Source organism: Branchiostoma lanceolatum, chromosome 5 (assembly GCF_035083965.1).
Source record: "Branchiostoma lanceolatum isolate klBraLanc5 chromosome 5, klBraLanc5.hap2, whole genome shotgun sequence".
Taxonomy (NCBI): Eukaryota; Metazoa; Chordata; class Leptocardii; order Amphioxiformes; family Branchiostomatidae; genus Branchiostoma; species Branchiostoma lanceolatum.
In genome coordinates, this window is record NC_089726.1 from 22,178,703 (window position 1) to 22,193,817 (window position 15,115).

Genomic DNA, 15,115 nt, shown 5'->3' on the forward strand with positions numbered 1-15,115 from the left:
GACTGGAATTAGCGTAGGGCGTTGTCTGTATACATTCCTCTATCTAGTTTCCCTCAATGTATAAAACTATAAGTATATATCTATATACAGCACGCGACCACAGGAAACCGAGTGCAATAGAACTGATATGTAATCCGACAGAAAATTATATCATAAGCCAACAAAGAACGTACGACTCGAAGAGCCTGCTAAGGAGGCTAGGGGAGGTCAGATGAAGTGCATTGCAAGTGCATTTGCCCAGAAAAGGAGATCGAGTACACCACATTCATATCATCACAATCAACAGCTTTTGGGGTTATGCTAGCTAAAGTTTGCGGAACCACAGACACACTGATACCGAAAAGAATACCTTCGTTCATGGGGGTAACAACACTAGACAGAGAGCATGTTCATACCCAACCACGCTGCCGTAACTTGAAAAACCAGCAAAAATCGAATTAGGCGCCTCCAACCTATTAACAATTCATGATGCAGCTACAAGATCATGAGTCCGCCGACAGGCCGTTTCAGCGAAATAAATTGTTTCTAATGATTAACAATAATCTATAATTGTGACTGTGGAGGCCTACAGACAGAATCTTTATTATTGTTATTGGGTAGGCCGACTACTCTCTTTTCGTAGCCAGGGGCTGAATTGCGAGGAGCACACATTTGGCGGGGCTAGATCGCAAGGGTCTGTAGCGACTGCCATTCGGCGCTAACTCAGGTGACCTCAATGCCACAATTGCCCCATGTGCGGCCAAAGGACTGTAGGTCTTGAACTACTCACACCGGGAAGGGCCCCTACTCTTTTGGATAAGTGCGGTGGGTTCTTTAACGTGCTCGAGGTGTGTCTCTCCCCAAATACGGGACCTCCATTTAACGTCCTATCCGAGGGACGTCTCTAACCGAAGCTAGGTACTCATTTACACCTGAGTGAAGTGAGGAAAGTCGTGTCAAGTGCCTTTCCTAAGGGCACAACGTAAAGGGGACAAATCAGGGAACCCCGGATTCGAACTCAGTACCTCCGGGTTCTGGGGCCAAACACCCTGCCACTACGTCACCGCAACGCCACTATTCATGCCTTGGTCGATATACCCTAGTAGTGATTTTTAATTTCAGGATGCTACATCATCAGTGGTTAAAGTAAAATTGTTCAATAATGTAGCTCTGTTGTCGTACAGTCGAAAATTTGTGTAAGTCCAATTTTCGTGTTGGAAATTACAGTTAAAACTTGTTTCAGAATGTAGCTCAGCTGGTAGCAGCTTCACAGTTAAGCTCCTGGTTCCAATGAGTTGGTAACTGGTAGACATGTACACCGGTTTAAATCTGGAGAAGGGCAAACCTCGGCAGGGATGTAAACTGTAGCCCCCTTCGCAGACTTCCTAGAACGGCGACGTATATATTTGGGGGAGGGGGGGGGGTGACGCGATTTCTTACACTTACCAAGGTTCTCTAATGCCGACAAGGGAGTTTTGCTGCCGAGGGAGTTATGTCGCCGAGGGACGACCGCCTTTCTATCGGAGCAGTCGTCCCTCGGCAGCGAAACTCCCTTGCCGGCATTAGAAAACCTTGGCCCGTGTAAGAAATCGCGTCATCCCCCCCCCTCCCAAATATATACGCCGCCGTTCTAGGAAGTCTGCGAAGGAGGCTCGTAAAATGGGGGTACATGGCCAGTGATCGAGGAGGTGCCTCGAGCACGTTAAAATGCACTTCTGTACTGACAGCCCCATTACTCTGATGGGTACCTAGCTAGCTACTGGCTGTAGATGAATATACTTAAGATGAATATTTGAATAGCGTCGAATTTGTTTGTTTGAAACATTTGTTTATTCATGAGAAGCTCAAATCGGCCTGCAGGCCACTTAACTTTCGTTGAGATTATGCATGAGGGAAGAGGTAAGGGTCAGACAAAATGATATAACAAAGATACAGTTTACATCATTTAAGGTCCTTATGAATCCATACACATATTATTACACAGAAATGTATCTGTATCGATCTATATAGCCGGTATAACCGCCATTAGGCGTAATACACCAGCTTCGCAGGCACACGGCGCGACATCAGCTGGTTATATTACACCGAACGGTCTATTACACCTAGTCTTCAAATGGTACATGTACAAAAAAATCATCAAGTTGTTTGTATTTTGTTTGTATTGCATACCCGGTAAACTGACTCAACTCGTAACACATCAGGCTTTTACTGAAGAGTACAAGTTGTATATCCAGACATATTTTAAGAATGTACATAACTGAGTCCTTTTAAAACCGGCACCCATTTTTTTCTCACCTGAACGTTTCGACTATTCGGCTAGCAAGAACTAGCCGAGTTCATTACGCCCTAATAATGACAGCTGACTAGTTGCCGAAACGATGGCAGCTGAAAAACGTCCGGTTGCGTTCAAAATAACTTTACCCTCAATGGTTTCGAATGATCAAATGGTCAAAATACGGTCTGTGTGTATAATTCACGACAAAGCCTTTTGTGTGAGGCAGGTGGTGCCATTGTTTATTCCTGCAGGACGTTACAAGGCTAGGGAACACAAAGACGACGAATTCTTCACGCCTTGGTTCTTGAGTCACGCTATACCAGTATATATTCTATACTACTGGTCGTCTTTATATAGTCTTTACATAGCCTCTATCAGACTACTGCGCTGGCTAATATCAATGTGAAGAATAACTTGCCAGGGAGTTTACAAGTAGAATAAAGGCTAGTCTATACTAGTATACAGGACTCCTTTGGAAGTGCGGGAAAAACAGCAGAAGCGACCTTTAATAATGGGTCATATATCTATAATTCTTTTGCCGACTTACTGTTCTGGAAAATGGTACACCCCGTTTGGCTAGTACTATTTGTCAGCAACAAAATAAATACTGTGGGGTGGGGTCGTGTGGCGTAACTATGGGGTCGTGTGGCGTAACGGCAGGGTGTTCGACTCAGAACCAAGAGGTCACAAGTTCGAATCCCCCTGACGCCATCGATGTTGTGCCCTTGGGAAAGGAACTTAACACGACTTTCCTCACTTCGCCCAGGTGTATGGGTATGTTGTTATGGGTGCGTATAGTATGTAAAATGGATATGTTGTTATGAGTGTGTATAAAAATCAAAATGGGTATGTTATCTGTACGTGGCACTGTTAATATAAGTTATAAAAACTTGAGTGCAGTGCCACGCCGTCTTTGTCTGTAAAAAAAAAAGTACTACATCAGACGTGACCCTGTAACACAGTCGACGAGATTCGGCAGTATTTGTTGATCGCCATAAGCCGGTCGCCGTTTCAAAATCGCACGAGACTCGACGTATTTATTTAGTTTCACCTAAAAATCACAATCACATTTGACAACCACAATCACATTTGACGTGGCTCTAAAAGTCAGACGATGATCGAGGAAAAAAACGCGGTCATAGTACTATTCTGAAAATCAACTACATGTATATAGCTCGCAGACTCGTCCGATTTCTCTACAGCCTGGAAACCATACCATCGGGGGCTCCCCAATATCTCTACGGCACTGGGAGGGATCCCCGCCCGCCCAGACAGTTTAGCCCGCTCGGGGTGTGGGTTTACGGCCTTTTCTCTTTATGGCAGTTAAAGTAGAAATGCTGCGAAATTCTATGTGGCAGCTAAGTAGACAGGCTGACAGAAACGGCTCAATAAAGCAGACTGGGCCCGGTAAAACACCCCTACGCCGACCCCTAGAGACTGGGACCAGGCTGTTTAACAGGGGCATCGCTGTTGACAGTGGTTTTTTTTTTTTCTAAGAAAACGCGTAGGTTCATATTTGTGTAAGCACGTGTTTCGACAGAGTCGGGCTGCCGAGAAAATACTGGTGCACTCAAGTTATTTTAAAACCAGCCTAGGTAAAACAAGTAACATTTTTTTGAGTACGAACCAAGATGATGTATTCTCTTACGCCAGAATTGTATATAAATGCATAATGATAATTCGTGTATAGATGCACATGATGTAGGTTCTAACGCAATTTCAACCTTGTAACTTATTGATTGTGAAATGCATTGTATCTCCTACCAAGGTTAGCCCCTAGGGCCATGACAATAGCAACATGTTGGGCATCCTTGACTGTTTCATGTATGTACGTTTCAGCAAAACAAATAGTCGGACGAATGAATGAATAGTGCGCGGTGTACAGTGTAGCACTCGACATCTCCAATCTCCGATAACCTCCAAGCAGATGTTGGAAGGTAGCCTGATCTGCTGAGTACCAGCCTCCGTAGTGACCGCTGGCTCCAAAAAAATTGCTTGCAAACTCCGTGGTTAGCGATTTTTTGAGCCAGCGGTCACTACGAAGGCTGGTACTCAGGCTAGTTGGAAGGCAAATCGTTAGAATTTTGTGGCTCCCACAGCCGGCCTTATAATTCCCAAGAAGAAAAAGAAAACAGTAGCAGCTAGCCAGGAAAAGATTACAACTTTGCCTCCCAACGTCTGCTTGGAGCTCATCAGTGCCCGACACTCGTGAATGCCCCCTTACTTTACTTTCTTACTTTGGTCGAGCTCCCGCTCTCCAATCTCCAATAATCTGCAAGCAGATGTTGGAAGGCAAAATCGTTAGAATTTTGTGGCTCCCACAGCCGGCCTTACAATTCCTAAGAACTTTTAAAAAAAAGAAAATAAAACAGTAAAAGCGAGCCAAGAAAAGATTACAATTTTGCCTCCCAACTTCTGCTTGGAGCTCATCGGTGTCCGACGCTCATGAATGTCCCCCATTATCCCCATTGTGACCGTCCAGTAATCGGTCCTCTTCGGTTACAACTCCCTTTGGGGTATTACCGGCTACTTGATTGGTGTATTATTCCCTGTGGAGACCAACTGGTAATTTCCAAGCAGATCTCCACGGTGCCAAAATCGTACAAGCTAGCCAGAGAAGCTCCAGTCAGTTGTCAGTTGCAATAAACTTGAACTCCTTCTGCCAGTTGGAGACGGTCTTTGTAACCGTTGGGTCTGCTTGGAGACTAGCCAACTGGCCCTTACCATAGTCTCTACCAGACTAACCACGCCGGCTATAGGGAGAATATTTGCCAGGCGGATTTGGCCACAATAGGGTTTCAGGGGGATATGTTAACCTTACCGTGGACTGACTCTACTGGCCAATCATTCCTTTTTTTGCCGAATTCTACGATCCGTACCCCCGTAGGGAGGCCTGTTGGAGGCTAACCTTACCAGGGCAGCTACCTCCTATGATTAACACTATATGTCCAGTTTCTCACTTTTTCATCTCCCCCTTAAGTGTTTATAGACTAAAGATTTCAACTTTACAAATTCTAAAGTACGCAACATTATTAATGCATAGAAATCGCAACGCCGGGAGGCCAAGGCTTCGATAAATAAAGAAACTTCTAGTAGACTGTACACTTTAGTTCCTTCTCCTCTGTTATATCAAGGTGGTAATCTCCCTGGTTATAAACTTGAAGTATTCATCTACATTGTACTTGCATGTAGGTTAATCATTTTGCATGTAGAGTTGTAGAAAACCTTACGAAAGTCGCTGTACTTTTGTTGTGTCAATAAAGATTTCTATACCTATATACTCCATTAGTACCTATTTAGCTGTTTTCCTACAGTCAGCCCCGGATACGAATTTGAAAATACATGTACATGTAGTATTAAAAAAGGCGAAAGTCCTTGCTCTTTGAATTCAGCTTTCTTGATCACACAACCATTTGAGTAGCTTGGAATCCAAACCTACTATAGCTCCCGAGCCTCCTCTCCGGAGTAGCTTGGAGTCCAGCCTTCTTAGGATTTAGTCCGTGCCAAGTCCCGTAGCGGATTACCATTTGAGGTGTTAGCGTCAATGTTTAGTAATGGTAGATGACACGCGTACGGTATCTTTCGATCCAATGGTAACAAGGAGAAAGTCAGAAAATCATCGTATCGAGCAGTCAGTCGGTCACACATATCATACATGCGATCAGCAGCCATGTCAGTTTTCAGGTCTCTACATGAATCACACGAACGAAGGCAGAGTCGGTCAGTTGCAGGCCTTCTCATGTGGAGCCGGCGCTTTTGGGGAGCGCTGATTCGTGATTTTCAACATATCGGGGCAAGATTATTTTGCTGAAGAAATAATTTTCAAGGGCGGCTAAGTCGATCACTCTAAAAAAAATAACTTGGCCCCGACGTGTTGAAAATTGCGAATCAGCGTTCCCCGGGAGATATACGCCAGCACCGCCTAGAAGGCACCGAAAGGAAGCTAGTCAGTGCTGTGATACTCTAGAAAGGCCAAGCAGAGGAGTGGTGCCGGCTGGTTTTTTTCGGGCTTTCTACATTGTCATTTTTGTGTGTCAAAACGTCTAAAAACACGTCAAAAACCAGCTGGAACCACTCCTCTGCTTGGAGAGTATTGCTGTGATATAACGATGATATATATACAATACGTTATCACCAATCATGGTGGTTACTATTGACTTCAAAGTCAGTCCAACCTATGGAAGGTCGAAGGTTCAGTGAAAATTAGTTTTGGATGAAAAGTTTGAAACTTCCAAATGATATGTGCGATACAGGACTGTAGATGATCAATGGCAGGTAGCGCCTCTTGTATCGCACATATAAGATGTCAGCTGGTCCACTTCAATCACATCTGTGTTTTTTTCAAGGAGTATGTTTGTTCCGGAAAATTATTTGATCTTTTAAGTTTGATCGATTTTTTTTCTACAAATGATTTCACCAAAAGAAGATTCTAAAGTAGACCGGCAAATCGCTCGACGCAAGTTCAATAACGTTCAAATGACTCTACGATGTTAATTGGATTGTAAGGCTGATTTTATTGATTGATTGTAGTATTGTATTTAAACTAGTGCTGTGTAATTCACATTGCCTTTGTATCTGTCTGTCCATACATGTCGACTCTCCAATATCAGCTACGCTGCCTCGAGAGTCGGTGTGATGTATTGTAACATCTGACAATACGGTTATATTAAAAAGGGGAACAACGAAATTTCAGAATACTCAACATGGATATTTGCAAAAGAAGATGCAAGTATGTAACTCTACGGGTGGCTTACTTCTTCGACAAACTATTCAATCCAATTTTGGCCAATTCTTTTTTCACAGCAACCATCGATTTTGGTGGACACATGCTGCGTTTTGACAACTGCGCTTCTTTTGCGGCGTCACATAAACTGATGTCAATTTTTGTACGCACATCAAAATACATAAAGCCTTTCTTATTCTACTAACATGTCCAAGTATAACCAGTTTTAATTCGATGAATAAACACTGGAAAAACGAAACCCTGCGACCGATACACCCAGTCCCGGCAAATGACTGACAGCCAGCTTTATCTTTGATCACTATCGCTCCAATTCCGTCAAAAAAATGGAAAGAAAAAAACGTTTTCAAAGAGATCTTTCAAAGAACACCAAAAAAGTCAGCCGGGTGTGGCGTGTGGGTTCGAAATCGCGGCAATTATCGCGTTTGTTCCACTGAATTTGCACAGGGAGTGAGTCACAGCTCGTGTTTTGATAGGCCATGACTAAACAAGCGGCCTTTCTGTTTCCCTCCCTCTAGTACGCCTACGGGCAGCTTCAGTTCCTTTTTGGATGGATCCAACATGGCGGCGGCGCGCGAAGCAGTGAGTCTCCAGACCAAACTAACAGACGATTTCCTGGTCTGTGCCATCTGTATGGACACGTTTGTCCGTCCGAAAGTCTTACCGTGCCAGCACAGGTTCTGTGCGGCGTGTCTGACGAGTTACGCCGCCGGGAGGAGCCAGTTTCCCTGCCCGTTGTGCCAGCAGTGGGTAGACCTGCCATGGGGAGGGGTGGACGCTCTGCCCGTAGACTTCCTCGTCAACAGTCTCGTCGAAGCAGTTCGGTAAGCCCGTAGCCAAACGGCTACGCTTGTTGGTTGAAATATACACATAAGTCCATAGATTTTCAGCGTAGTTTAAGCGTTAAAACGGTAGATTTCGCCCCAAAATGAGGCAAATTGTCCACATTTCTCAAACCAAATAGGCGCAGTTCCGGTTCTACAGTCTATTTAAACCCCCTAGTTAAATACCGGCTCCTTTGTAGATGTAACATGTTTCCTATGTCTAAAAATCTTCATTCTGGTCAACCTTGTATTATCCTTATGTAGAAATCGTCAGAAAAAGTGTAGAAATGTGTGAAAACGTGCCGGTTTTTGTACGGTTTCTTTCGGCCCTTGAAAAATCAATCTTGTTTCAATGACACTTCCGCATACCCTGGGGCTGAGGGATTTGCATATGTTTATATTTCACCGGGCCGTACCATTTCCATAAATAGGGGAGGCGGGGAAATCCATTTGCTCATAGCCATTATTTCGTAGGTAGGGCAGAAAAAAGAAAATCAGAAAAATACTTTCATTTTGTTCAAGGAATTGTTGATAGATTCTTTTTTTTCTGGAAAGAATTACTGTTGCAATTTTCTATATTTTTCACTAAGGATTGTTCCATTTTCAATATTGACAGGGCTGGGCAGGTTATTTTTTCTCCAAATTAGGGGAGGGGGTGTAAAAAAAATAATGAAGTTTATGGAACCTAAAAGGGGCCGTAGGGTGGCAACTGCTTTACCTTTAACCTACCCAGTTAAACCTGTTAATAAGGAAAATAATCTAAGAGAATACCAAAAAGTGGCCACAATGGTCAGGTGGTCCTTTTGCAGAGGTATTCACTAAATTCAGTAAACTAATAAAGATTTGACTGTTTTAATAGTGAGCGACATATGTTTGAACAGAAATACAGATACCACAATTGTATTTTTGTTTGAGCAAATATAACCTAGAAAAAAGTTTTAGATTCCAAGCATGTCCCTGTGGCCCAAGCTGGATCAAATTCTGTGGATCGGTGAGTCAGACTTCGATCCTAGGGTCGGCCCCAGCTGGGACTTGTAAGGGATTGCATTCGTCATTTCGGGTGGTGACATAAAGCCGACGGCCCTCAAACCTCTGCGCGTAAAATAACTCAACACACTAATTGAGAATAATATGGGTGACCCACATGTGCTTGGCTAAAATCGCAAGCCGTAGCAAAGCTGCATTGCACTACTAGATAACAAAAAAGCATCATGCTTCGTCCTCAGTCTATGGTGCAACTTTTTTCCTAGGCCTAAGGGTTGCAGCGTCCATGGGGAAGCCATGTTGTATCGGGGAAGCCATGATACATCAGGGAAGCCATGTTGCTGTACTGCCAGGCAGCTGTATATATTCCACCTGTCTAGTTAAATCATTCATGCATGATGTAAATGGAAAAACTGTAACAAGTGTTTTTTATGATACCTCCCCAGGGAATCTGAAGACGCAGAATCTCGTAAAGGATGCGACGTCCACGGGGAGCCCGTCTCGTTGTACTGTCGGGACTGCGAAGCGGCCGTTTGTCCCACATGTCTTGTAGAAGAACACAACGGGCACACCATGGCGAAACTGACGGAAGTGGCGGAACAGAAACGTGCCAAGATGAAGGCATCCCTCAGTAGCATACAGGAGGAGTGTCAGGAGTGGAAAACCTCAGGTAAAACTCCTTCTTACATTGTGTAGAAAACATAATCAGTTACATTACAGATATCTTGTACAAAGTAGGTATCATCTGGCCATACCAATTTGATTGGCTGGTTCTTGGATTTTTAAAAAATATGCTACTAAGGCCACATCCATTTAATTTCTTGGTTAACGGATTTTTATTTTTAATTTTCATATTTTTAGCAACAAAAAAATCATGAAAACAGAAGGCTGGGGTGAAAACTTGCACCTGACCCTGTTAACTCCCTGAAACTGTGTGCACCAAAGTACAGACTTTCCTCTGAGATTCTGTTTTCATGTTGTTTTTCCAATCTGGCATTTTTTTATATTTTTTTTCATTCCGTTAACCAAGAAAATAGATTGTTATGGCCTTAACTGGAACAAAAATAATGAAAAAAAACTGGAGGATCAAGTACCAAGACCTTGGTACACTCAGTTTTATGCCATAAACACAGTCATATTCAAGTTTTCCTCATGATCCCTCTACTTTTATGATGTCTGCTTGCTACATTTTCACCTCAAAATGTCCAAGAATCCACTAGAATAAATCAATGTGACCTCTATAGTAGATGTGTGTTCCCCACGAAACTGTACACAACCATCTTTAATGCAACTGACTATATTTTGGTCCTAACAGTGACTTCAAATGTAAGTGAAATATGGCAGGTACTAGTATATGATTGGATGTACAGAAATGCACGCCTGGAAATACACAGCAGTTGAACAATAATAAATTGAGTTTTGTTTGTTTGTTTGTTTGTTTGTTTGTTTGTTTGTTTTGCATACCCAGTAAACCGCCTTATGGCATAACACACCAGGTTTGTACTAAAGAGTACAAGCTGCATATCAGGACAGATTTATTTGATCCACTTACACCAGGAAGGACCCCTACTCTTTTCGATAAGTGTGGTGGGTTGTTTTACCCGTTCGAGGTGTGGCTCTTCTCAAACGCAAGACCCCCATTTAATGTCCTATCTGAGGGACATCCCTAACCCAAGCTAGGTACTCATTTTGACCTGAGTGAAGTGAGGAAATTCATGTTAAGTTAATTTAAGTACCTTTCCAAGGGCATAACATCAACGGGACAAATCAGGGGATCCTGAACCTCTGGGTCCTGGGCCAAACACCTTGCCACTACGCCACCGCGACACCACAATGTCACAATATGTATAATGGGTTCTATAAAGACTGCAATTGCTTTTGGATTGGAAACACTTGTAGGGCTATTATCTCATTGTCATAGATGCTGCATATTCATGTATTTCACCACTTGTTGAATTTGAGTGATTACTAAACATGAGAACAACTTGTTGCACCCAGGGGAAAAGTACTGGAATGAGATTCAGGCAGGCCTGACCGCAGAGAAAGACCACGCAGCAAGAGACATCAACGCAGCTGCTAGGAGGATAATCGAACAGGTACGGCAATGACAATTTGGCTGTGTTTCCTCTTGTATATCTAAGGCCATACCAATTCAATTTGTTGCTTCTCAGATTTTTTCAAAAAAAATTTGGAGAGACAGGGAAAAAAAAAATGAAAAAATGTTTTTTACAAATAGTCTGGGGTGAAGGGGTTTACATAACATCATAAGACTAAGAGGATTATACAAGTTTTCAGTTTTGTATGGCTCATTTTATGCAAATGCACCTCTTCTTTGACCTAAAACAATAATTTCAGTAACAAAATTACCTTTTGCCATGTAATATATGGATTGATATTGAGAACTAGTTTTAATAAATGAAAAATCATAACTTGTGATCAATGTGACCACACATTTTAGGTATGTGCAGGCATTTATAATCTATTTTGGTGGCTATTGAGTTTTACAACTGGACGGATAGTAAAATTGGGAGTTAGAATTTCGTTCATAGGAATAATAACCCAATTTTTTTTTTTTCAAAATGGGAAAAACAGGACAGGCTATTCCGAGAAGCAACAAATCAAATTGGTGTGGCCTAATGATCTATCTGTTGGTTCTTCACTCATTTTGAAACAGGTTTTGGAAAGGTTTCCATGTAGTGAATCGAATTTCACTTGATGGTTGTGTTACATGTGGCAGAGTCATTCTTTAAAAGGACCTTTTAGCCATAGCCGAAGCTTTAGGTTTGATGTCAATTAGGGTTATACCATAAAAGCGAGTATTTACCGATGGAGGCCATATATGAATTTGGTTAGTGGCTGATAATACAGCTATTGGACTGAGAGAGCAAGAGAGAGAGAGAGAGAGAGAGAGAGAGAGAGAGAGAGAGAGAAAAAATACTGCTTCTGGAGTCACAACATAGGGGTTGCGAGATTGAAAAGCCCAAGCTAGCAATATAGGTTTTGAGCCATAACCAGCAGTATGCATATTACATACATTAGGTTTAGGTGTTCTTATCTTTCAAAGGAGGTGTGTTTAAGAAACTGAGCTGATCATTCCTCTTTGCCTATATATGAACATCTAGGTCACCCATGACAAGGAGGCGAGACTACGCGAGCTGCACACCACGTTCACATCCCTCTCCGACGCCGTGGAGAAAAAGAAGCACCAGTTCCTCAACTCTTCCAAGCAGCGCGAAAAGACTCTCGACGGCATCGCCGACGACATCTCCAAGGGCCACGTGGTCGACTTGGTCCGACAGGAGGACGAGGTTTATAGCAAAATCAACCAGCAGAAAAGGGAGGGCTTCCCCACGCTCCCGTGGAGCAACCCCAAACCCTCCATCCGCTTCCAGCCCTTCCCCCCCCACCCGAACACTACCATGGTGGGCTATCTCTTCTCCATGAATCCGTGGCTGCAGAACCAGCAGCCGTTTGACTACAGTCAGCACCAGCCGAGGTTCCCAGGAAACCCTCTGAATGTCTCGTCCGCGAACGTGCTGCCGGTTCCCGGCCCGTCGTTTGCCGACCCCTTCTCAGGTTCGCAGTCGTTGTTCTACTCAGGGCAGCCCCACCAGCCGTTCCACGCATTTCAGGAGCAATACGGCGCCAGCGGCTCTAGGTCGGCCTTCGTGCAATACCCAACAACACAGTCCCACTGAGTTACATTGTAACATAAAAAAACTAACATTGATCGCTTTTGATTTGGAAAGTCACCCAAAGTTAACAGGAATCTCTAAATTTGTCAACTAAGAGGCTAGAGAGATTTTCCCTAAGGCCACACCAATTCAATTTGTTGGTTCTAGGATTATAAGGCACCCAAAATGGCGTCCTTGAAATTTGAAAAACGACTTTCCAAACCAGAAGTAACCAATGTCAGACTTAGAATAATCTTGTCCACAGGAATAGAACTCTTTGAAGAAAACTGTCTTCTCCCTCTTTGATACAAGTTACTGTTTTATCCAAGTGTTTACCTCTAGCTAACAGATTATCACGAAGATGTTATTGTTTTGTCTGTGTTGATAGTTATTATGTAAGTAGATAGCAGAACTTTCTTCCAACACATAAAATACAATCATATAGGACTCTAAGAAAGGCTGCTCTGGTTAGCCAAACATTTGGTGCACGTGTTTTGATGTATTGGGAGTTTAGCTATTTACTAAGTTGTTATTGTGTTCGTAAGTTTTTTGTGAGAAGTTTCAAAGAGTAGTACGAGTTTTAAATTAGAAGTTTATAGACCTGGTGATGATTGCAGCACCAAAATGATTAAGCAATCCAGGTGTACTGAATTTGCATACCAAAGTTATAGCAATATTGCAGGTGACAACAGGTGCACACACCTGCCGGCTCAGGTGTTTTGCCACCTGCTGAGCAATTGTCTTTGATGTTTGTTTCTTCTTGTTATACGTTTTATGGATGAGACCAGAATAGTGCTTTTTTGTTCATTGTTATAAGAATCAAACACCTTTTTATAACCTCAAGTGCTTTTATTTGTAATAAAAAAATGTATAGTGGATGTTAGGACAAAAGTTAGGACACTGTTAGGCAATTTGTATTTTGTTGGTTTGCAGATTTTTTTTCCAACACATTATTGATGGGAAAGACCATTGTGAGAATGAATAGTACCATCAAATCTATCTTTTAAAAATGCCTGTAAGTGTCATTATTTGAGAGCGGCATGTTACAGAAAAAAGTCTAATGTTAGACTTGAATAACCACTACGCAAACTAGAAGGAGCAATCAAATGGTACACTTTTTTTAGTATGTGACAACATAGACTGATCAGTTCTTATGGGTGTTAAGCCATGTGGCAATTAATCTGCTGTATAACACAATTCAGATCAAGATGTGATGCTTGTTTATTCTACTCCAAGAACCATGTTATATAATTGGTGCGGCCCGCAACCCTATTCCTGCTGCCTAACTCCACAACCAATTATTATACAAATGTGGTCCCAAACAACTACCATACATGTAGCCGACCACTCAAGGGATTTGAAGACAAAGATCACTATAGACAGGATTCTTAATGCTTGGTTCAATGAGGAAAATAATCTGAGGGGACCACCCAAAAGTAGTGGTCCTTTAGTTACTGTTACAGTAGTATGATGGTTTAACTGTACTTGCACTGCTACATGCATTATAATGAACTGTTACAGTATTTAGCATGCAGATCTTTCCTGTTGTATTTGACGTTTGTCTTATATTATGGCAATAGTCTCAGGCTGAATTTTAGTTTTCTTTTTAAGTTTATAGCTGTTCAATTCTATACGTTTATTTATACCCAATTGTTCATATCATAGCCGTCAATAAGCTATCTCACATCTTAATCATGAATATCAAGATAAAACAGTTTTAGAATTTTGTATGTTTTGATAAATATCATAAACTGTACAAACTGTGATATTAGAGACTTGTAGTTACAAAATTGTGTGTTAATGTATGTTACTGTGATGATATAGAGTCCAAAGTATTCCTGATGTTCCAGTATACCAAAATGAGAGACTATACAAAATGTTGTATTACAAATTGCAAATGTCTTTTATTGTTTCAACATAGAGATATCTTTACAATAGATATGATTACTTTAGTCAGATGCACACTCACGATATTCAAAACTAATGATAAGACTAGAAAGGCAACATTTTCGAGAAAACCCAGGATATTTCCCTCCCATTAAGAAAGGAAGTATGAAATATGACATTTCTGCGTTATCCAGTAGGTCCTCATTGGCATAACAGACATACCATTTCCATTCCTAAAGCTACCCTTGTCTCGAATAGGAAATCCCTACCGTTGACCACTAAAGAGATATGAAGATTCTGCATAAATTATTCATATGATGTCTTCATTAGCAGAATGCACATTCAGTTCCTAAAGGTTCCCACACCTCCAACATGACATCCGTACGGCAGCATTTACCAGAAGGGAAATATAAGTTTCAGCATAGATTATGCAAAGGAGGACCTCATTAGCATGACGCACATTCCGTTGTTTTCAAAATTTCCTAAAGCTACCTACACCTCCAATATGACATTCTGTAGCATATACTGCAAGGGAAATATGAAGTTTTGGCATAGATTATGCAAATCTCACCCATTTTCATTCCAGTGTGTCTTCACTTCTAGGGAGGAACCCCTCCCTTGACTGACTCCAGTCTTGTTTTATTTCTCTTGCCTGTCCTGGCCGTACCAGACGTTTTACTAGATTATCCCTCCATCTTTTAAGGTCCAGTCCGTGATATTTCTTCCAGTATAACATTATCCAATTTATGTC

The 15,115-nt window shown here is 42.1% G+C and overlaps 1 protein-coding gene across 1 annotated transcript; it reads left to right on the forward strand.

The window, feature by feature from the left end:
- Positions 1–7,440: 7,440 nt before the first annotated feature.
- LOC136435721 (tripartite motif-containing protein 2-like) lies at positions 7,441–14,375 on the forward strand. Its single transcript, XM_066429404.1, has 4 exons — positions 7,441–7,819; positions 9,250–9,473; positions 10,802–10,899; positions 11,926–14,375. The coding sequence occupies exons 1-4, from the start codon at positions 7,557–7,559 to the stop codon at positions 12,499–12,501; spliced, it is 1,161 nt and encodes a 386-aa protein (XP_066285501.1). The 5' UTR covers positions 7,441–7,556; the 3' UTR covers positions 12,502–14,375.
- The last annotated feature ends 740 nt before the right edge of the window (positions 14,376–15,115 follow it).

Coding starts and splice junctions, on each gene's coding strand:
- LOC136435721 (XM_066429404.1), top strand. CDS start 7,557: ATGGCGGCGGCGCGCGAAGCAGTGAGTCTCCAGACCAAACTAACAGAC. Junction 9,474..10,801: donor TCAGGAGTGGAAAACCTCAG/GTAAAACTCCTT, acceptor TGTTGCACCCAG/GGGAAAAGTACTGGAATGAG. Junction 10,900..11,925: donor CTAGGAGGATAATCGAACAG/GTACGGCAATGA, acceptor ATGAACATCTAG/GTCACCCATGACAAGGAGGC.